General features: G+C 40.5%; 1 protein-coding gene across 1 annotated transcript; it reads right to left on the bottom strand.

The window, feature by feature from the left end:
- On the bottom strand, nt 1-2,476 carry LOC136710440 (uncharacterized). The gene is made up of 4 exons (XM_066685938.1): nt 2,398-2,476; nt 1,181-1,480; nt 931-1,045; nt 1-112 (listed from the first exon to the last, which is right to left on the bottom strand). The coding sequence occupies exons 1-4, from the start codon at nt 2,474-2,476 to the stop codon at nt 1-3; spliced, it is 606 nt and encodes a 201-aa protein (XP_066542035.1).
- Between the last annotated feature and the right edge of the window lie 21,367 nt (nt 2,477-23,843).

Here is a 23,843-nt window from a genome sequence, read left to right as displayed (position 1 = left end):
CTACTCCATACCCACCTCAATACGTGAGGACGCCTTTGTCTCATACTCAACCTTGGTCTCATACTCAGCCTTTGTCTCACTAGCATCAGGGGCTTGTGTCCTTGTCCTTTTCCTGCAACAGAGATCACAATCTTTTTTATTCTCCTGCAGTGTAACAAGATTTATCCAAACAAGTGTCCGTCAGTCTGTTATTACACCGGTCCATCAGACGTCATTACAACTGCAACAAGAGCAGTCTGTTGAAGCCCTCCACTGTGGAAATGACTGCGTATAGCTGTGGTTAAGAGCTTGGTGTCTGCAAACCATGAACCCAGTGGTAGAATATGAGGTGGCATTGAGAATGATATCTGGGTGATTTCAAACAGGTTCTGGAAAATACTGTGGCACCTCAGGAGAGGAAGAGTCAAAGTGTCCGACTCATAAAAAGTGTGTTATCATTAGGGTATTTTTCTGCATCTTCTGCTTTGTGCAGTTTAACTCTCAGAAACATTGTCACTGTAGAGGTACATTTTGTTCATTAGCAGGTCTTTTGTTTTGCTCAATCCTCTAATGAAACCTTACACATATTTAACTCTCTTTTTGGAGAATAGAATGTAATGTACCTTTAGGGAACACAACTGCACTTTAAATCCACTGTGGTACTTTCACAGTTACATTTACACTGTGTGTACCTTTAGTGACCAACAACGTACCTGTGCAGTACATTTATTTGTAGGGTTTTTTGTTTTTAAACCACTCCAGTTTGACCTGTAGAGCAGTATCTGTGAAAGTGTCAAATCGGTAACTTACACACACTGCAGAAGACAGTAAGACACACTGCAACAACCCCAGAGAGGATGATGGAGAACAACATTTTTCCAGACACCTCTATTTTAAAATATGTGGGGTTACTGTATTTTCTCCTAATATTGTAGTAATATAGTCACACACCTGTGAATCTGCACAATGCAGATGATAATTAGACACACTGCAACCGCTCCTGTAACCGAGAGGATGATGTAGAGAAACATCTGAGGTTTCTCAGGATTATTTGCTGTGTCTTGCTCTGCACATTGAAACACAATCAGAATAAAACTAAAGACATGCTCCGATAACAGTTTGTTTGCATAAAACATGAGATTTATTATTTATAAATAAATAAATTAACATTTTAAATGGAATGTCACAAAACGTACCCTACCTTTAATGCTCAGTATCCACTCTGTCTTTAATGTGAAGCATGTATAGCTTCCAGCATCTGAAGGCTGTACGTTAGATATCTGTAGTTTCAGTGGATCAGCGAGCATTCTTCTGGACGTGTAGTTTGTTACAGATTTATTAACAACAGGGCTGTAGTTAAACAAAGTGATGTTCTTCTTACGCCAGCCTTTATCAGCTTCTTTAACTTCAGTGTCATTACAGTGAAAAACAACTGTTTCTCCCAGAGTGACGGTTTTGTTGATTGTGGGAATTGTATTTTTATCAAATACATCTGTAGAATCTGCAGGAAACACAGAGAAGTCACTGTGTGTTATTATGTGAATATAAGAGCTCTGTATTATCAGTTAAACCAGTTAAAACTTATCAGTCGGCATTAATACTGGATAAATCCTGAAGTTATGATCGTTTCCGTGGATACACTCAGTTAAGACCAGACTTAAAATACCTCTGTTCTCAGCCATTTTCTTTGAAACATTTGAAGCTTTGAATCTTAAAAGACACCCTACAGCATTTAATAATGTCACAACTGTTTTAAACAGAACAATATCTGGTTTCGATATGTGATTAGTTTGTGTTTTTTAAAAAACAGCTTCTCAGACAGTTTAATCTATACATTAAGTGTCAATTATAAACCTTTTATTTATGATATTGTCTGCAGCTCAGAGGTTGAGACCATTAGCGTCATATTAAATATTACACATTACATTTTAGTTGACAGGATTTGATCTGAACGAGGTAATGTTAGCTTTCTGAAGAACTCTGAATATGATTCAGATGAATAATAATCACTGTGAGGGAACAATGTGCTGCTTAATAAGGAACATTTTTAAATAAAACAATATATTATTTAACATATTTTTCTTGTTGCTCTTTTCACTTTCAGAACGAAATCTAAAAAATATACCTCAATCTACCGTTTACATTTATAGAAAACTTATTTTCAAAGATATTTTAACAATTAGCTAATGTTCTGTAACATACTCTTTATGTAACCACCCCGGACCAAAAAAACAAGCAAACAAACAAACAAACAAAAAATACATTTCTTAAACATAATTTGGGTTTCTCAGTACTAGCTAATACAACCCCTAAGTTCAATAATACCTTTACTATTTTAATGAACTGATAAATATTTTTTTCACTGAAAAGACTTTTATTTTCCTTTGGAAACCATTTGTGTCAGTAACATAACTTTACCTGCACAAAGCTGAAGAAACAGGATGAAAGCCCAGTGAAGAATCTTAATTTGGAGACCTGCCGTAAAGATCAAACCCATGGTGTGAGAAAGACGATGGTCATACGCTCTGCACTGAGGGAGGCAGTGAATGTCCAACAAACGTGTGCACTTTGAGGAAGCATTAAGGCTGTTTGACTATATTTGGTTTCAACTTAAAAACTCAATAAACTACCAATATAAATTATATATATTTAGAAATATTATTCTTGGGTAAACAAATAGAAGCACCAGTCAGATTGTTACCAGTGTAAATGTAACAATATGTAATCTTCATAAATGAGAGTTAAGAGCACATCTGTAATTGCCCCATTTACAGTAAACAGAGTTACATCGTGGAGTCATTTGCTGCCTTCTAGACAACATCTTTTTATGTGAAGGACCTTACATGAGTATGTACTATTAAGTGCTTTGCACCAGTGACATTATCTGTCATAGTTTTCGGATGTTCAAGCTTATTTCCTCATAACAGCACATATTATGCACATGTTACAACAGAAGCAGTGAGAGATCTGAGTGTGTGGGTGATAAACTGGACTTCCTACTATTCAGATCTGTCCTCCAATGAAAACTATGCAGAGTGAAAAATTGGATCAACAGGTGCCCATTAAATGTTGAGAAAAATCTGTGGTTTCTGCTTTAAATATATAACCATTCAAAACACAATACAGGTGAATTAGTCACAATGCAATAAAACTATGAACAATGACAACAAATAAGAAAACTACAGGGGGAATGTTCATGAACAAACCTTTAACTTGGCTTGTCACTTATTGCTAAAGTCGCTGAAACATTAACTTATATACTGCTTAATAGATACAAGGATAAGTTTGTAGATCAAATCAATTCAAATCAAATTTATTTGTATAGAGCTTTGTACAACTGATGATGTCACAAAGCATGAAATGTAAAAATGTGAAGAATGTAAACCCCCAGGAGAGTGAGGCCAGGGGCAACAGTGACAGAGAAACTCCCTCAGAGGGAGGAACCAAGGCTCACACAGGGGGACCTACCCTCCTCTGGTGAATCTACTGGTAACAGTTAGGAGTCTGTGAGAACTTCAGTGTAGGGGCAGCTCCAAGGCCAGTTGTGGTGGCTGGAGGGTGGGCAGCTGGTCTAAAGAGTGGAGGAGGACAGGTGGGGGTCGTTTACTCAGAAAAAGGTAGAGGGATAGAGTTAGTTGTGATCTGTTTAGATGAATGTAAAGCAGAGAATGTGAACATTTCCAGAGTGTGGCTAATGACACCTGCAGATCTGACTATGGCAGCTTTAACTAAAAGGAGAAAACCAGAAGGACACACAGACACAGGAGCTTCCTGAAACACTGGCATCCCTCCGCTCCACCGTCAACAAACCTGAGTGATCGAGTGAAGTGGCGGACGACACCAGCATCTCAGTTTACTATAATTCCCAGTACAATCAATCCAACCTACCCTTAAAATACTGCCAGCTTAAAAGACTGCCAATATACTTGAATTACCACCTTAATAAAAAAAATAAATGGACATTTTATTTTACTTTGACTTTCATATTATATAAATGACCACTTTAAATAATCCCTAAAACCACAAAAACTGCCAATATTTTTTAAATGGCACATTTAAAATGATTCCACCTTAAAAAACTATTTAAAGCACACAAAATAAATGACCACTACAAATAATTCTTAAAACCTTTAAATAACTGCCAATATAATTTTAAACTACCACATTAAAGTTCCACCTTAAAACAAAACCTTAATTAAATGACCACCTTAAAAACTATGCCACATTTAAAATACAACCATTTAATTTAGACTCTGGCCTCAAAGAAACCTCCACCTTAAATAAATGACCACCTTTTAAAAGATTGCAATAATACTTAGTCTGGCACCTTAAAATTAATTCCATATTAAATTCACTGGTCTAATTATGTCCCCATCCACCTTAAATTTCCTGCTAAATGTATTGACCAAGGCCTGGAGGGGCTCATAAGCTCATGGACAGACATTAGTGCAGGACTGAAGGAGAGGAAGGGAGCCGTGCGCATTCTCTTCCTGGTGTGTGTGTGAGAGGTGCCCATTGTGACATCATCATCTGAACATTCCATAGTGCGTTTCTATGGGGGACAGCAACCCGTGTTAGTATAGGAGCTATGATCATGTGACGTTTCGTGGCTGTACCTTGAAAACACAAATCGTGAAGAGAATAATAATAATAAGAAGAAGATTACGAAAAACAGTAACAAGTCAAATTAATAATGTAAAAAAACAAGCAAAAAGTAAAAATAGGATCAGTGGAAATGTCTTGTATCAGGATTAAATGATTGCTCTTTAATTTAGATTATTAAAGGGGGACCACGTGTCTGTTCAACCACCACTGACCTAGCCCTCTCAAACCCCACAGAACACTGAAACTCAAGCCTTGTGACTCTCTGGCAACCTTCCCCTTAAGCATGTGGACGCCCTGCACCCAGTGGAATATCAATATGCGATTATTCTACCATCAGTTCACCAGAGGTGGGACACATACAGGTGGTAGAGATGGGCAACAGACAAGGTTCATTTCCCACATGTGGCGAAATGATAGTTGTCTTACCACAGTTCTTTGGGGCTGTGGTAGTGCAAGCAGACCAGTGTTCCACCCAGCACATCAATGACTTTGACCTAATATTGAAGCAAACACAACATTTCTGTGTCAGTAGGGAAAACATGACATATGATTATTAACAACTTTTTATTTTTTTATGGTTTATGGCTAGTTGTTTCTTTAAATAATTTAATTTATAGTTTTTTTTTTTTTACTCCAAGCACAGCCTGCCCTCAATGACCTCTCAATCCAAGACCCTTGTTGGGTTACTAAAAATATAATCTGTACAAAGAAGTGCAACATTTTGTTTGTGTGCAAATAGCTAAAGCCAGTACAGACCATGGTGAAAATAGGATTTGAATATTAAAAACAACAACCTTATCAGAAAATCAGGAAAATGAGAAGAAGTGCACCTCAGCCTTTAACCTGACCTAATTACCCCTGATCATGCTCCAACAATACCGCTCTCCACTGGGGTGGAGCCCACCAACAGAGACTGCTGCTAGACCACACCAAACAAGAGTCTGAAATCTAAACATTTAATGTGAGATCAGGAGATGTAAACCTCTCTCTCTCTCTCTCTCTCTCTCTCTCTCTCTCTCTATATATATATATATATATATATATATATATGAGATTTTACAGGATATGGTCCCTTTAAAAGTCACAGTGGAAATTTTGATCACTAAAACTGTCACTTTCTTTAGTCTGAACTAAAATATATGTTTAAAATAAATGCTGTTAAGTCTTATGCTAAGTAAAGGAGCTCTCAGTCATACAGAGCTGAATCAGAGTTCTCTGAGGGCTTATGCAGTAGGAGGAGTGATTTCCTTGGTGCTTGGTGAGAAGTGGTTCTCGCTGTTGTCTTGAACCTGTATTTAATGACAAAAGCTTCACTGACCAACAGGATTTTATTCTTTAATGTAAACTAATTTGGAGAATTTGATACCTGCAACACACTCAAAATGGTGTAATGCTTGATGCACCAGTGAACTGTGTCATATGTGACATTTTACAGCCCTTTTATACAAATGAACAGTGAACACACTGAGAATGATCCACCACCCAAATTAGACCTGCTCTGTGGGGGTCCTGACCATTGAAGAACAGGGTGAATACGGGAAAATAAAGTATACAGAGCAACAAATGGATTACAGTCTGCAATTATAAAACTTCAAAGTGCTCCTGTGTGGTCAGTGGAGCTCAGAGAATGGACACTGAGTTTAGAAACAAGGAGGTGGTTATAATGTTATGATTGATCAGTGTACGTATGCCATGGTAATATACTGGTAATTAATATATTCCACTGTAATAGACTAACTTTACATACCATGTTACACAGGATGTAACTGCACACATCACAGTGCTGTAAAGAGATTACAGAGTGAAAGTGAGAGAGCATTTGAGAGACAAAGAAAAGGTGAGACAACAAAAGAGAGATAGATACTTTGATGGTAACTAATTGAAAAACAGAGATGGACAGAGAAAGACTGTGAAAGATAAGCAAAGATAGCAAGTGAGAGAGTGATAGACAGGGTTCAACTTCAAAGACCTGATGTGTGTCACATGGATGGAAATGAAGGCAGTTGGCCTTTAAGCTGTTTCTGAGAGTGACAACTGTTTCATAATTACAAACCTACTCTGACTGACACTTTCTTACATTCAGAACCGCACTCAAGTGTTGCCTTCCCACATTACCTTTGCTTTAATGTCCACTTATAAAGTTCTGAATACATTTAACTTACAACAATTTTAGTTACATTTTTACAAACATTTATGACTCAAAACAGAGACAGTTATGAATGCATTATAAATATTTAAGGTCTCTGTTATAATGCTTTGTAATGCCCTTATGAAGCTAGTAGCTGGCTGCTTTTTATTAAGCAGCTACTAAGGTGTCACTAAAGGTTCTGTGAGCGATGCCATAGAAGAACCACTTTTGATGATATGGGTTAAATGGATTAAATGGGTAAAGAACCTTAAGACCGAGTGATGGATTTTTAGACCTTTAAAAGGTTCTTCAAACAGACACTTCTTAAACAAATATGAATTTTTAAGGAACCGAAAGAGGTTCTTTTATGGCATCGCTCAAAAAACCCTTTTTTTGTACCTTTATTTTTAAGAGTGAAATGCAAAAAAGGTAAATATTTCCAAGAGCACTTATTTATATTTGTATTTAGTTATACATAGTACACTTGTGCATAAGGGCCATGGAGTTTTCCCTGTGTCTGTGTGGGTTTCCTCTGGGTGACTGTCTGTGAGGAGTGTGATGTGTTCTCCCTGTGTCTGCGTGGGTTTCCTCCGGGTGACTGTCTGTGAGGAGTGTGGTGTGTTCTCACTGTGTCTGCATGGGTTTCCTCCGGGTGACTGTCTGTGAGGAGTGTGATGTGTTCTCCCTGTGTCTGCATGGGTTTCCTCCGGGTGACTGTCTGTGAGGAGTGTGATGTGTTCTCCCTGTGTCTGCGTGGGTTTCCTCCGGGTGACTGTCTGTGAGGAGTGTGGTGTGTTCTCACTGTGTCTGCGTGGGTTTCCTCCGGGTGACTGTCTGTGAGGAGTGTGGTGTGTTCTCACTGTGTCTGTGTGGGTTTCCTCCGGGTGACTGTCTGTGAGGAGTGTGGTGTGTTCTCCCTGTGTCTGCTTGGGTTTCCTCCGGGTGACTGTCTGTGAGGAGTGTAGTGTGTTCTCCCTGTGTCTGCGTGGGTTTCCTCCAGGTGACTGTCTGTGAGGAGTGTGGAGTGTTCTCCCTGTGTCTGCGTGGGTTTCCTCCGGGTGACTGTCTGTGAGGAGTGTGGTGTGTTCTCTCTGTGTCTGCGTGGGTTTCCTCCGGGTGACTGTCTGTGAGGAGTGTGGTATGTTCTCCCTGTGTCTGCGTGGGTTTCCTCCGGGTGACTGTCTGTGAGGATTGTGGTTTGTTCTTCCTGTGTCTGCGTGGGTGAAGGACTGGCGCCCCCTCCAGAGTGTTTTCCTGTCTTGCGCCCAGTGATTCCAGGAAGACTCCGGACCCACCGCTTCCCTGAACTGGATAAGGGTAGGACAATGGATGAATGAATGAATGAATGAATGAATGAATGAATGAATGAATGATATGAGTGATTACAGTGATGTGCAGAGTCAAGGAATAATAAAGCTGTAAAAAGTAACAGTGTACTATCAATCAATCAACTTTTATTTATATAGTGCTTTTCACAACAAAAAGTCATCACAAAACAGCTTTACAGAGATCCGGGTCCAAGCCTCCTATGAGTGAGCCAGGGGCAACAGTGGCAAGGAATAATTCCCTCAGCACAAGAGGAAGAAACCTTGGAAGGAACCAAAACTCATACGGGGAACCCATCCTCCTCGGGTCGACACTATACAGGACACACAGGGTCAGGGGCTGGATCAGGGCAACACCAGCAGCAGGACATCTCAAAGCATGAGAGAGACAGGAAAAAGAAAACCAGACAAAGGGAACAAATAAAAATACAGAGGTTAGTAGGTTCATGGTAAAGAACGGGCAAAATTGTCCTGCGAAAAATGCTTCCACGAGTCAGGCAAGAGAACCCAGCGACAGACAGCGTGTTGGCGGTTACTAGAAAGCTAACTAAAAAGCTGTGGCTATGGTCATATGACAGGGTTAATACAGAGCAGTGATAATATGAAAACCAGCTCAAACACTAATAGAGAAGGAGTAACCTGAAAGTGAATGATTAACAAAAAGCTTGTTTGAAAAGGTAGGTTTTTAATATAGATTTAAAGATTGAGAGTGTGTCTGAGCCCCGAACAATAACCGGCGGCTATTCCAGAGTTGAAGAGCTTTGTGAGAAAACGCTCTTCCTCCTGCAGTGTTTTTCTTAATGTGAGGAACAAACAACAAACAACATAGGAGATGGGCATCCTGTGACTGAAGTGTATGTGATGGGTGATAAGGTATGAGAAGTTCAGTAAGATACTGCGGGCCTAAACCATTTAGAGATTTATAAGCTAACAGGAATATTTTATAATCAATGTGAAATTTCTAGTTAGCTAGTTTGTAAAGGATAAAATCCAAAAGACACTTCAGGTTTTAATTCTGTCAAATACAAAAGTCAGTATGGATACCTAGATAAACAATGCTCACAAAATTTAAGACCTGAGTACAACAGTAAACCTTTCATAAGGAAAGTTAATTGCCGATTTAAGTGTTCCTGAAAGAGGTGAGTCTTGACGAGTGACTGTTGGAGGGTCTACATGAAGTGGGGAGACCTGTACCTACGTTCCTCTCCACATGGTGGTGGTTTGTATCATATGTAGACGAGTGCTCTAACCAGGTAACGGTTCACAGAGCCACATCACTCTGTGAACCGTTACCTGGTTAGAGCACTCGTCTACATATGATACAAACCACCACCATGCGGAGAGGAACGTAGGTACAGGTCTCCCCACAGGCCTCAGACTCTCCCACCCCCCTTTACTTAAATAAGTGCCCGTCTACCAAGGGCTACTTTAAAAAAGGAGCTTGGGCAAGCTTCCATTCCTAAAGGAACATGAAAAGAGGTGGTATAGTATTTAAATACATGTACACATTTTTCCTGTTATTTTAAGTTAACTTCAAATAACAAGACTCTAAAGGTACACTATATGTTTATATTTAATATTTATATTTAATCACCGCGACCCTGAACTGGATAAGTGGTTACATATAATGAATGAATGAATGAATGAATGAATGAATTTATATTTAATATTTATTCATTTATTTTTTATCACAAAATGATGAGATGTGAGACTGTTTAACGTCTCGTGCCTGCTGCTGCTATAGTGGAGGACCCTGTCTTCGCAGGATGTGGTATAGCAGCTACACAGAAAAAGTAACACCATAACTCGAATCACAATATCTCTCCTTTTAAAGTGCTTGTGGTGCAAGAGGCACTCTCTCACTGATCTGAGGCCACCTTATTTCCATTCCTCTTCAAATGACCAAGGTTTGGTTGCCATTAGGAAGTGCTACACCCACAAAGGTGTAAAGGAACCATTTATATGCAAGGCTGCGTTCACAGTATTCAAGGCCCCTCACATTCAGTGAAAAAGAATATTTCAAAATGGACCACATTTACAGAGTTCCCATGAGAAATGACAACAGTAACCTCATCAGATGAACCTTATTTAAAACTTTCATCTTTAAGATACAGGGAAATATCAAGCTCCAATCTCACCTCAGATCTGAAAATGTCCACTTTGGGTCTGAAAGGATTTGGCTCTGTTAAGAAGCTCTTACTAAAAGCGGAAAAAACATGGACATGAAGTTTGCAGGTTCCATGTGTTAGAGGTGGACACGCTACATTTAAAAACAATTACAGTAAAGTGTGGCTTTGCTTTTAAATTACATTAAATTGCGTTCTCAGGTAAAAGTTATGCAGAAGTTCATTCATCTGTTCACTGTCTGTAAGCCTTATACAGTTCAAGGTGTTTATAGCCAAGTGACAAACGATGAAAAAATGTGTGAGAAATCTGTTAGAAAAGGGTTCTGCTCACATCAGCTCACTTTACTCCAACACCTTCACACTCTCTGTAAACAGACAGGCTCTCTAGCTTACCACAGATCCTCCAAACACCAACAACCGCTCACAGATTAATAGAGCTTAGGGAAGAGTGACACAGTGCAGAAAAGTCAGTTAAACACAACACTTAGTATGTGCATGTGTGAGTGTGTGGGTTTGTGAGTGTGTGTGAGTGTGAGTGTGAATGTGTGTGTGTGTGTATATACCCAAATCTTGTTGCGTTTAATAAAATAGAAATGGACTTATGAGAGAAGCTGAGTGGCCCTCTGCCCTTGGCACTGTGCTTGTGGCCTTTCATGTTGTGCTTATGAAGGATGTTTCTGTGGCTGATGTCCTTGCCTGGAGCCATACTTTTTTACAGGTGAAAGCCAAATAAAGCAACAAAGACCATCAGGACCAGGCTGTCTTCAGAAACAAGTCATGAGGCAGAATGAAAACAACAAAAATAGACATGGAAAGAGATTGAGGAACTGGGAAATGACAGGAGGTTACAGCAGGGCATGTCTTAGACATCATCTGCCTGAGGGTACAGACATCTGACTGGGGTTTTACTTTGTTTTAAGAAATGTACTGCTTTTGCTAATCCCAGAACCAGCTCATGCTCTAGAGAGGGGTTCTGCTCTTGTGGTGTCAGCAGGTCCTGACCGTTCACCTGGGGAATCACATACGGACTTCAGTAAACGGCAGAAACATCTGGTCTGGACATTTTCAGTTTGTGTTTGGGGAGTAAACTACCAGAGCTGGAAGCACACAGAGCACCACATAGATTTAAACAGTGAGAGCACATGGGGCACCAGTGGCAGAGACACCATCACAACTCTTAACTCCACAGTTCTCTTTAAGGGAATAAAACAGTTAGTGATCGTGGTGTGAACAGCATTTCATTTAACTCATGATTCTCTTGTGCAGGGATCATCAAAACTGTAATTCCTTCCTTTTTCGCTGACCACTCCCTCGTGACTGAAACCATTCTCATTCTCTGTGAAGGAAACTGTAGTTTGTCCCCCACTGGCTGTAGTTAGACTCAGCCTCTGCAAAGCGAGTCACTTCCTTATACTGGTTCTTTGAACCTGACCACTGTTTTTCACCTCTGCAGCAGCTCGACTTGTGCAACTGAGACTAACAACAGCAGCATGCTTCCACTCAGTAAACTCATGTTTATTTAGTGATTCCATGGCGGAGGCCAATAAACAACATATTCACCTCATTTTTGTCATTAGACCTTTTTTTCTGATAAGTGCCATTTCTTCACCTCTCTTCTGTTGAAGCTATATATTTAAATAACTCTATGTCCATTTGTACTGTCCTGGTGTTTGTGGCTGGTAACAAAGAGGAAAAGGTGAGCTGTGTATAATCTACATTTTAGAAATATGCAAGAATCCACACAGAGTTTTAAAAAAGGTCAAATGAGTGTAAATATCACCTCAGGACATCTGCAATGTTATAAAGAAATCTGTGACTTTATCTTTATTCAGAAAATGGACTCTACAGTCAAAACTTAACCCTTTCAGCCGGAGGAAATGTGCCACACTGAGGCCTCTAGCATTAGAGCTAACCTCGCTATTTTTAGCTAAAGCTTGCGGTTCTCCAAATTTAATTAACATTTTCTAAGAATAATTTGTATTTATGTTTAGGAGAAATTGTGATTTTTTAAATTTATTTATTTATCTATTTAAAATAGGATTTTAAGCTTTGAATAGAGCTTAAGCTTTTGTTAATGTTAGTTTTTCTGCTGCTTTCTTCAAAAACAAAATAAAATCTGTAACAATCTGTAAAACACATGTAAATCATATGTAAATCAAATGTATATCATATGTATATATATACCGTATGTACAGGTAGGTAATCAGAGGGGTGTTCCCTAGTCTATAAACTGAAAACTATGCCACAGCGCTGTAGGGTTTTCTCAGAGTGGCAATGATTTAATGTTGAATATAAACCTTAAAACCCGCTTCAACCAGAAAATCTCACCACATCCTACAAAGTGCTTTTTGATTCATATTTTTGTGAATTAGTTCCTAAAAAGACTGTTGTTCCTTACTCCAACCTTTAACCAGGCCATTCTTTGTCTCACTTGCCCGGTTACATAAAGGTTCAGTTAAAAATAATGAAATAAAAATACAATTATTTAGATCATATAAACACCTTTGTATATTTTAGTTTCAGGTTTATTTCTATTTCTATTTAAACATTATTTCTATTTCTATCTAAACATTGTTTTCATTGTGATTTGGTATTTTCAAAGTAGTAACCAATATAACATCTACTTTTTTTATTAAACTTGTGAAGAGTGAATTGGAACCAGGGTGTGATGTAGTTATGTAGTTACCACATGTCTCCAAAAGAGGGCGCTTGAAACAAAAAAAGCGTTGTTGAGTTTAACATTATTATTATTAATATTATTATTATTATTATTAAAACACTTTGCTGAAGACTAATCCTTGATGTGCATTTTGTCCATTAACAGATTCAATGCACGAGTCACAGACAGCTGTGAAGTGGTCTGTTTTTCACAGTCCTCCATCTTGCTTTTATAGGAACCATGTTACATTGTTAATGCCTTTTACTGATGTATTTACACTTAAAAGATGAATACAGAGATGTGTCATAATTACATTTCCAGCCTCTGTTTATCATTCATGCGATTCTTTTTTACCGTTTCTTTAAGTCTTATATATGTAAATAAGGTCTGTTTGAAAGACTGCCCTATTTTGTGCCTCATTGCAAAAGCAGAACATGCTGAAATACTCCTCAGTAAATTCTCTAGAGTAAATGTGTGGGTTGAACAGGTAAAAAAAGAGAACAGTTTTGTGATATATTCTTGTTTATTTTGTTTTAAGTGTTGACTCCATGTAAAGTGTTGTACGAGTGAAAAAGCTCACATTTATATTTAAAAACACATCCTCCCTACATTCAGTTTTACTAGAAGTGCTACTCTGCTGAATTACATTCGCTTTTTAAACAGCCAATCCCTCACCACTCTTCTGTGTCTACACATTTATTAATAAAAGAGAATCATTCCTTAAATATGCAGCTCTACACTATGATGTTTTTTTCAGAGTGGTACTTTCCATAATGCACCCAGCTGATAACCCACAATGCCGTGTTGTACCTGAATATTGTGTATATGTATATGAGACTGTGTGTGTTTATATTTGTGTTCAAACTGTACAAGGACAGAACCTGTTAGTGGCTATGTGTGCCCTGCCGCTGCATTTGCATGATTGGATGGAAAGGGTAAAATGCAATCTGCCACTGTGAAATAGAAACATCAGAGAGAGTCCAATTCAAGTCGGGACCAGGGTGTACACAGCCCACAGCGTCCAAATCACCAGAGGACTGAGATGCCAGTGTGAGTCAACACTAGCACTAGCATACAGGCTCTGTGCCTACACCCACTACTCCACCTCAAAGCAGTGTTTGATCAGCAGTGGAGAAAAGCCACCACTGATGCCAGGCTCTCTGTGTCAGGATGATAGGGCACAGGTGTAGTCAGAGAATTCGGACCATATTTAACTTGAAAAATCCTGGGTTTGTTTTCCATCTATTCCCAAAGACAGATGCAGTCTTTTCCAGAAGAACAAAGCTAAGTGTCCCTCATTCCTTTGCAGGCGTCAGGTATTTCAAACCTTGTTTTACACAACGACAACCGTGCGTTTTTTCTAAAATAACCCCCCTCCGGCTCAGGGAAGTTTTCCAGAAGATGCTGGAGTATCTGTAGGAACTTATGCCCATTCAGTCAAAAAGCATGTTGGATGATGTTGGATGAACTGATGTTGGATGAAAAGGCCTGGCTCACAGGCTCCAGTTCCAGTTTATTTCCAAGGTCTTCAATGCTCTATGCAGGTCACTGGGGTTCCTCCAGTTCAGCCTTAAGGATCTACACTTTTAAGGACCTTGTTTTGTGCAAGGGCCACAGTCATTCACAGAAGAAGGCCTTCTAAACAGTTGCCAGAAAGTATAAGTAATAAAATACTGTTGTCTGCTGAAGCAAAACCACACTTTACATGAATTAAAGAACAATGAGAAAGAGCTTCAGACAATTATCTCTCCTCCAGCAAACTCTGCTGTGCATTCTGGTAGCATTCTTCTGGCACCTGCCAGACCCAGATTTATCCATCAGACTGCCAGAAAGTGTATGATTAATCACTCCAGAGACACATCCGCCGCTCCAGCTGATGCTTGGCATTAGGCTTGTGGGCAGCTGCTTGTCCATAAACCCATTAGATAAAGCTCCTGATGATCTTGTGTAGATGTTGCTTTCAGAGGCATTTATGGAGCCCATAGTCAATGATACAACAGCAGAAATGTGCCCCTGTAACACTCACTGACCCCTCTCTGTAGGTTTGAGTGGTCTTCTGCTTCGTGACTGAGCTGAGGTTTCTCCTAGGTTCATTTCAATGTTCCAATAATAGCATTTATATTGGAATGAGACAGATTTGGGAACGTAAAAATGTCATGAACCGACAATAGGTGGCATCCAATGACAGTGCTATATTTAAAGTGACTGAACTCTTCAGTTCCCCTCAATGCATCTCTGTGGAGACTGTGGCTATGTGCTTGATTTTATTCACATGCATTAAGTGCGGTTAATAAACTCGAACTCAACACTTGTCTTGTTTTCCACATCTCAGTCTTTGAAGAACACAGTAAATCCTAAAGGGTCAATGACTTTGAGAATCTAGTACTAAGTTATTTATTGTGTTTTTCAGAAGTAAAGGGAAATTGGGTCTATCTCTCAGTGCAGCTCTCTTCCTCGCTCTTCTGAAGAATCTTCTGTTCTACTTCTATTCTCTCACTCTCTGAAATAGTTCCTCTCTATGGTCCATTTGGGAGATCATTAAGAGCCACCTGTTCTCTTTGCTGCATGGAACACCGCAGCGTCCTGGGGTCAAGGGTACAAAAGCCCGGTTATAATTACCATGCCGGACAAAGAGGCACACTGCAATCATCATGCACCTCACACATTCAGACAGAGCAGAGGCTGTGAAGCATGAATTCATTCAGGAAAAGAAGACGATCACTGAGTACAATATAGTGCTTATCTTTTGTCATTTTGGGGCCTATGTTTTGCTGATGCCTGCACATCTCATATTTTTTCTGGAATTAGGGGTAGTAAAAGGGCATCCTCCCCACCCCAAAACACACACACACACTTGACTGCATTAATAGAATACGTGATGGAACATTGCTGTGACTGCATTTGGCTAAGTCTAATGAACTGAAGCAGAGGTGATGTTGGGTGATATTATCTGGAACACAAATACCACTCTCATCCTAAATGTATAGGAACCCTATGTATATAGTTTATTTTGCTATTCCGTTTTTTTTTCAGTGCCTCTTTCAGTGGCATTTAAACAGTAATTATGTGACATAGCCATATTCAGTTGTTTTATTTTCTAAAGTCCCTTGGCTACTAAAATATTGAATCACATGCATCAATACATTTCTCAATGTACAACCTTGAAATCATGCTCCCACATCAGATACCTTGACACAGATTGTTAGTGTGAGGTGTCTGTTAGTTGAAAACATAAGCATTTTTTATGCTAATTTATTACATGTTATATTACTGTGACAAAATATATTTGTAGCATCAGACGGACATATTTTTCTTGATATTCTAAGCTCTGGGATGTATGACTGATAAAGCTCTGACAGTCACAGCAGGCCCAGACTTTCAGGAATTTAGTTCAGGGCAAATATGGACAATATCCCAACAAATAAAAAATATTTTGGTTCTTTGGCAGTTTTCCCAGCTGCTGGTAATAATAACAATTATTATTATTATTATTATTATTATTATCTTTTAAAAATATGATGAAAAAATACTTGTTTATTTAGAATACACACAATAAAGAATTATTTAAACTTTTTAGTGTATATTTGTTGATCTAATGCAATATTATTTGATGTGAAACCTACAAAAACTTTGAAAAGCTATAAATCAATACTAGGAATATGTTTTTGCTGATGACTCATATTTTTCCGCCCAGAGACAGCGTGGGTTGACGTCATGTGAGTCAAAACGAAACTGAAAGTAAACACTCTTTCTTGTCCTGAGAATTATTATATTAGATTCTCCTCAGTTATAATTATATTACAATCCTTTATGATACTCATAACACATAGATTTTGAAGGAGCGCCTTGTTTTTTAGGTGTTTTTTTACACTGGATTACTCCCAGAGGCTTCACAGCACCGCGATGAGAGCACTATTTTTAGAAACGGTAGGATCTGCGCTTTCTAATGGTATACGGAGCTCACAGTTGCAATCAGACATTCAAGAATTATAAAGCTGATTATATAAGTTGTGCTTTTTACCTCGCAAAATGTGGAGTTCGGGTTCAAGGCGATAGGAAAGTGTTCAACCGTTCCATTGTCCAATGAAGGGGGGATTTAGCCCTCTCTAGAAAATCTCTGGCATTGTGAACGCTGACCTTTCTATTATACAGCACCAGTCAAAAGATTGGACACACCCACTCAGGGAGGGGTTTCCTTTGTTTTCTTTGTTTTTTAATATTTTCTACGTTGTAAATGAATGTGGAAGACATTAAAACTATGAAAGAACATAGAATGTAATTATGTAGTAAACAGAGAAGTGTTAAACAAAGCAGAATATGTTTTATACTTTAGACTCTTCAAAGTAGCCCCCTGTTGCTTTGATGACAGCTTTATTTATTTTATTTTATTTATTTATCATTACACTTATATAGCACCTTTAGAATCCCAAGGACACTTTATATCTGAGTATACACACATTAACTCATTCACTCCCACACATACACACTCATTCACTCACACCCCAGGACAGTTATTAGAGAAGCCGCTTTACCTAACCTCCATGTGTTTGGACTGTGGGAGGAAACCGGAGACCCCGGAGAAAACCCACGCAGACACGGGGAGAACATGGAAACTCCAACCATGAACTCAAGATCCCAGCGCTGAGAGACGAACGTGCTCACCACCAAGCCGCCATGCCACCACCGCTTTGCACACTCTCTCCGTTCTCTCAGTCAGCTTCATGAGGTCATTACCTGGAACGGTTTTCAGTGAACAGCTGTGGCCTCGTCGAGAGTTAATCTGTAGAACCACTCCCTTCTGAATGTGTCTGAGACTGTAACTGGGGTTGTGTAGAGGTAGGGGCTGGTACACAGCTCTATACAGTGACTAGCTCTACTCCACCAATCACTGATGAGGAGCTGTATTAATAAGATACTGTATAAGGCTAGGACACTCCAATGGTGTATGACCTGTATGTCTGTACGTCCAATGTCTGTATCTGCAGTTGTTGTACCTTAAAGTAGCTCAATTGACTAATTATGAGGTGTGTCTACAACTTAACATATCCTCTTTGTTTCATTCATTGTCATGGATAATATAACCCTAACCCAAGCTGGGATTTAAACAAGCAATCTGTAATACTTACAGCAAGCGTTTAAGAAGTGTGCTGCAGTCCAAATTCAAAACACTGGGGAGCAAAAGTTCCCCCAGATGCAAAGCACATGCAGCTTCCCAAGTTAAAGAAACCTCAGCTTACACAAATGAGCACAAGAGGGGTTTGAAATTTGGACCTTCATAGCTAATAAGAGCCAAAAAATATATGCTGCAATCAAAATATTTACATGGAAATCTAATATAATATCTAGTCATGCTTAAGCTTGTTTAAGCTCAAGTGGAGGCAGCCTTGGCTAATGGTTAGAGACCAGGCTTGGTACCGGAAGGTCATCCACGGCTGAGGGGCCCTTGAGCAAGGCACTGGGTGTGTGTTCACAGCCCCTAGTGCTCTAGTGTGTGTGTGTGTGTGTGTGTGTGTGTTCAGTGCCACAGATGGGTTAAATCTGGAAGACACATTTTGCTGTACAATGTACAGTGACATATAATTAAAAGAAGAAAGACTAAGCATAAGTTTCATATTTTTACTTTCTATTTCCACCTCAAATGTTTCACTAGATGCTGCTGAAGTCTGTGTGATGGCGGGGCACGCGTGAACATGCATGCAGCGGCCGCTCCGGGACCAAGCAGGCTTTTATTTGTTTAAAAACTTTTTTTTTTTCATTTTTATTTATAATATATGGACGCAGGAACACCTGCCATCTGTTCACAGCGAGAATTCACCGCTGTTTACATTATTGCAGTTTATATTCCTCCTGATGCAAACACAAATCAAGCGCTGTGGGAATTATATGAAGCCATAAGCGATTTTCAAAACACACACCCGGATGGACTGTTTATTGTTGCTGGAGATTTTAATCATGCAAATCTCAAGAAAGTGTTCCCTAAATTCCACCAGTATGTGAACTTTGCTTCGAGAGGAGCGAACACACTGGATCTTGATTACACAAGCATTCCAGACGTGTACAGGGCAGAGCCCCGCCCCCACCTCGGATACTCAGATCACATGTCTGTTATGCTAATTCCTGAATACAGACCCATCTTCAGGCGATCAAAACCTGTTCTGAAAGAGGTGAAAATCTGGCCATCAGAAGCAATCTGTTCTTCAGGACTGTTTCGAGTGCACTGACTGGGACATGTTCAGAGAGGCTGCAACTTACAGCAACACAATTACACATCATCATGTGACCATCTCCAAGACCATCACCATCTGCTCCAACCAGAAGCCGTGGATGAATGCAGTGGTGCGTGCGCTGCTGAAGGCTAGAGATGTCGCTTTCAAATCAGGTGATAAGGCAGCCCTGAGAACATCGAGGGCCAAACTCTCCCGAGCTATCAGAGAGGCAAAGCGTGCACACGGTCAGATCATCCACAGCCACTTCCAGAGCAGTAGAGACGCTCGGCACATGTGGCAGGGCATCCAGAGCATCACCAGCTACAAGACTACTCCACCTGCTTGTGATGGAGATGCTTTCCTACCAGACGTGCTGAACCATTTCTATGCACGGTTTGAGGCACAGAACAACGCAACGTCGAGAAAGTCCACCCCTTCTCCCAGCGACCAGGTGCTGTCTTTTACTGCAGCCGACATGAGGAAAACTCTATGCAGAGTCGACCCGGGGAAAGCTACTGGACCAGACAATATTCCTGGCAGAGTGCTCAGAGAATGTGCAGACCAGCTTGCTGATGTCTTCACTGATATCTTCAACATCTCTCTTAGCAGCGCCGTTGTTCCAACATGCTTCAAGAACACCACCATTATCCCTGTGCCTAAGAATTCTTCTGTGTTCTGTCTCAATGACTATCGTCCCGCTGCACTCACTCCTGTCATCACAAATGCTTCGAGAGGCTCGTCATGAGGCACATCAAGTCCCTACTTCCCCCCACACTGGACCCTCTACAGTTCGCGTATCCTCCTAACCGTTCAATGGACGATGCCATATCCACCACGCTCCACTTGGCACTCACCCACCTGTACAAAAAAGACACATATGCCCGAATGTTGTTCATAGACTTCAGCTTAGCATTCAACACCATCATTCCTCAGCACCTGATCGGGAAGCTGAATATACTGGGCCTTAACACTCCTGTCCGCAACTGGATCCTGGACTTCCTGACTGGGAGAGCTCAGTCAGTCGGGATCAGTAGGAACACCTCCAGCACCATCACACTGAACACTGGAGCCCCCCAGGGCTGTGTGCTCAGTCCACTGCTGTTCACACTGCTGACCCATGACTGTGCAGCGCTGCACAGCTCAAATCATATCATCAAGTTTGCTGATGACATAACTGTGGTGGGTCTCATCAGTAAAAAGACGAGTCAGCATACAGAGAGGAGGTGCAGCGGCTAACTGACTGATGTGTAGTTAACAATCTGTCTCTGAACGTGGACAAAACCAAAGAGATGGTTGTAGACTTCAGAAAAACAAGGGATGAGCACTCACCGCTGAACATCGACAACTCTGCTGTGGAGATTGTCAAGAACACCAAATTCCTTGGTGTTCACATAGCGGATGATCTCACCTGGTCCACTAACACATGTAACATCAGAAAGAAAGCCCAGCAGCGCCTCTACTTTCTGTGAAGGCTGAAGAAGGTCCATCTCCCACCTCCAATCCTCACCACTTTTTACAGAGGAGTCATCGAGAGCATCATGACCAGATGCATCACTGTCTGGTTTGGGAACTGCACTGTGGCAGATCGCAAGTCCCTCCAGCGGATCGTGAGGACAGCTGAGAAGATTATCGGTGTGTCTCTTCCCTCCATCACAGATATTTACACCACTCTCTGCATCCGCAAAGCACTCAGCATTGTGGGAGATCACACACACCCTTCACACACACTTTTCAACCTACTGACGTGTGGAAAAACGTATCAAAGCATGCAAGCCCTCACATCCAGACTCCGTAACAGCTTCTTCCCACATGCTATTAGACTCCTGAACATCTAGAGACTGAGACTGGACTGAAGAAGCACACACACACACACACACACAACTTCACAAAACACTGGTTTGATGGACTGAACATGATATACTGGAAATGAGTGTAAGGTTTACACATATCCTGTTTACATCATGGTTACATCCAGTTACCGTTTATAGCTCAAATACACTTTAAATTGCAGTGTCTCTCTCCCTCAGCCCCCCCCCCCCCCCCCCTCCTTATGGTTTTTGTATTGTCTTGTATTATCGTACCCCATGAAAGCCCATGAAAAAAGTTTGTCTCTAAGACGAGGGGGTACATGTATCTTTCCGGCAGGACAGGACTCGGGTACAGTGATCCCTTTAAGTGCTCTTTCAATGTCCTCGTCTATCTGCCAAAGAATGGAAGCTATAGAGATGTTGGCAGGAAGAATCTTTTCTGGTACCTTTTTGATCTCTAGGTCTTCACCATAGAGCCTTGAAAGAGCATCTGCTTTACCATTTCAAGAACCTGGAATGTACGAAATAGAAAAGTTTAACCGTGAGAAAAACATGGACCAATGAGCTTGTCTGGGATTAAGGTGTTTGGCTGAACATAGGTATTCAAGGTTTTTATGATTGGTGAGAACCACAAATGGGTGTTGTGCACCCTCGAGCCAGTGACGCCATTCTTCCAATGCCATTTTGATGGGTAAAAGTTCACAGTCCCCTATACCATAGTTACATTCTGCCGGAGTTAGCTTGTGTGAAAAAAAAGCAATGGGATACAATTTAGTTGGCGTCCCACTCCGTTGTGAAAGAACAGCTTCTATTCCAATTTCAGAAGCATCTACTTCTACAATGAACGGTTCAGAAGGATCGGGATGCTTGAGGATAGGAGCTGTGGAGAATGCAAGTTTTAATGCGTTAAACACCTCTTCAATTTTAGAAGACCACTGTAATCTTTTGGAGTTTCCTTTCTGAAGGAGTGGGCCATTCGGCCACTGCTTCCACCTTATGGTCATCCATGATAATACCGTTAGGACTAATAATGTAACCCAAGAAAGTGACAGTTCGTATGTGGAATTGACATTTTTCTCCCTTGACATATAATTGATTGCCCAAAAGTTTTTTAAGAACATGATGGACATGGTTAGCATGGGTTTCAAAATCTTTGGAATATATTAGGATATCATCCATATATGCGATAACGAATCTCTCTATACTTTCTCTCAGGACATTGTTGATGAACAACTGAAAAACTGAAGGTGATACTGACAGGCCAAATGGCATGACCAAGTACTCATAATGCCCCCTAGTGGTTACAAAAGCAGTCTTCCATTCATCTCCTTGTTTGACCCGAATTAAGTTATAAGCGCTACGGAGATCCAGTTTGGTGAAATACTTCGTGCCTCATAGTTGTTTGAGTGCAACCGGTATTAGAGGCAAAGGATAAGCAAATGTTTTTGAAATGGCATTGATCCCTCTATAATATATGCAAGGTCGAAGGCCTCTATCTTTCTTTTTTAAAAAGAAAAATCCAGAGGCCACTGCTGAAGTGGAGGGTCTAATGAATCCCTGCTTTAAAGTTTCATTTATATATTCTTCCATTGCCTTCTCCTCCTCTTGCATTAAAGGGTAGACTCTGGCTTTTGGCAGGGGGGGGGGGGGGCTCAATCAAGTCAATAGCACGGTCATAAGGATGATGAGGGGGACATTTTGTGGCATTCTTTTTACTAAAAACTTCTAATAAATCAGAATATTCAGACGGGATCAGTTTCTCTAGTTCTACTTCTGGACTCTCTACAGAAGTAGATCTCAAATAGATTTTGGGTTGTTCTAGGCAGTTGTTCCTGCAGAACTCCGACCATACCATTATGGTTCTTTTTGACCAGGAGATCTGAGGATTATGTTTCTCTAACCATGGCAGTCCTAAGACCAATGGAATTTCAGAAGATTCGAGAATTAAAAATGACAAGGTTTTGGAATGTAGACAACTAGTCTGCAATTTTAATGGTTTAGTGACGTGAGTAATTGGTTTTCAACCGAGTGGTCCCCCCATCTAAGGTTGAAACGGAGAGAGGTCTTTGAAGAGGTTTCACTTCAACTTGGAGTTGTTGAGCCAACTTGTTGTGGATGAAGTTTTCCTCCGCACCGGAATCAATCAGAGCTGAAACAACAAAAGAGAGATCTCTGTAGTGCAGAATAACGAGTATGAGGAATGACTTCTTAACTAATTCTTCAGTCACGAAACTCACCGCATTAGCGCATGGGGTATACTCCATGCGCTTTCCTTGAGTAGATGCAGAAACTTTATGTGGACGGATCTGACAATCGCGCAGGTAGTGTCCAGAATCTCCACAATACATGCATAATGCAGTGCATACATGCAGTGGTCTGATAGATCAGGCTGTGGTCTAACTTGGTTGGAGTAATTGGTGGTGCGAGACCGGGGTTTATGTCTGCTGAGTAATTGATCTAATTTAATAGATATGGAGATGACTGACTCAAGAGAAAGTTTGTCGTCTTGGCAGGCTAACTCTGTCAAAATGCTAGGATTGAGTCCATTACGAAAGGCTACGAGCAGCGCTGGTTCATTCCACCCACTGTCAGCTGCTAAGGTGCGAAATTCTAATGAATATTCGGCCACGGAACAATTTCCCTGTTTCAGTTTTGACAACATCTCCCCACTAGTGCTACCATCATGGGGATGGTTAAAAACTGCCTTAAACTCCTTGATAAACAGTTCATAAGCACGTTCACTGACATGGGGCCAACAACAGTAGCAGCCACTCAAGGGCCTTACCGGAGAGACAGAATTATCAAAGAAAACAGAGCCCTAGAGCAAGAAACTGCTACACTTATTAGGAGAACCATCAAACTTATCAGGTTTGCTCACAGGAAGTATGTTCGATGGATTACTTACCGCGGCACGGTGGCGCAGCAGGTATTGTCGCAGTCACACAGCTCCAGGGACCTGGAGGTTGTGGGTTCGATTCCCGCTCCGGCTGAATGAGTTGGTGTGTTC

The sequence above is a fragment of the Hoplias malabaricus genome, chromosome 12 (assembly GCF_029633855.1).
Source record: "Hoplias malabaricus isolate fHopMal1 chromosome 12, fHopMal1.hap1, whole genome shotgun sequence".
In the NCBI taxonomy this organism is placed as follows: Eukaryota; Metazoa; Chordata; class Actinopteri; order Characiformes; family Erythrinidae; genus Hoplias; species Hoplias malabaricus.
Note: the sequence above shows the minus strand (reverse complement) of the source record. Positions and strands in the feature narration are given on the sequence as shown.

Bases quoted from the DNA above. Each gene is read 5' to 3' on its own strand.
- LOC136710440 (XM_066685938.1), bottom strand. From the start codon at position 2,476: ATGGGTTTGATCTTTACGGCAGGTCTCCAAATTAAGATTCTTCACTGG. The intron at 1,046-1,180 runs GTAGGGTACGTT...TTCAATGTGCAG, and splicing joins GTGGATACTGAGCATTAAAG to AGCAAGACACAGCAAATAAT. The intron at 113-930 runs GTGTGTGACTAT...TCTCTGTTGCAG, and splicing joins TGCATTGTGCAGATTCACAG to GAAAAGGACAAGGACACAAG.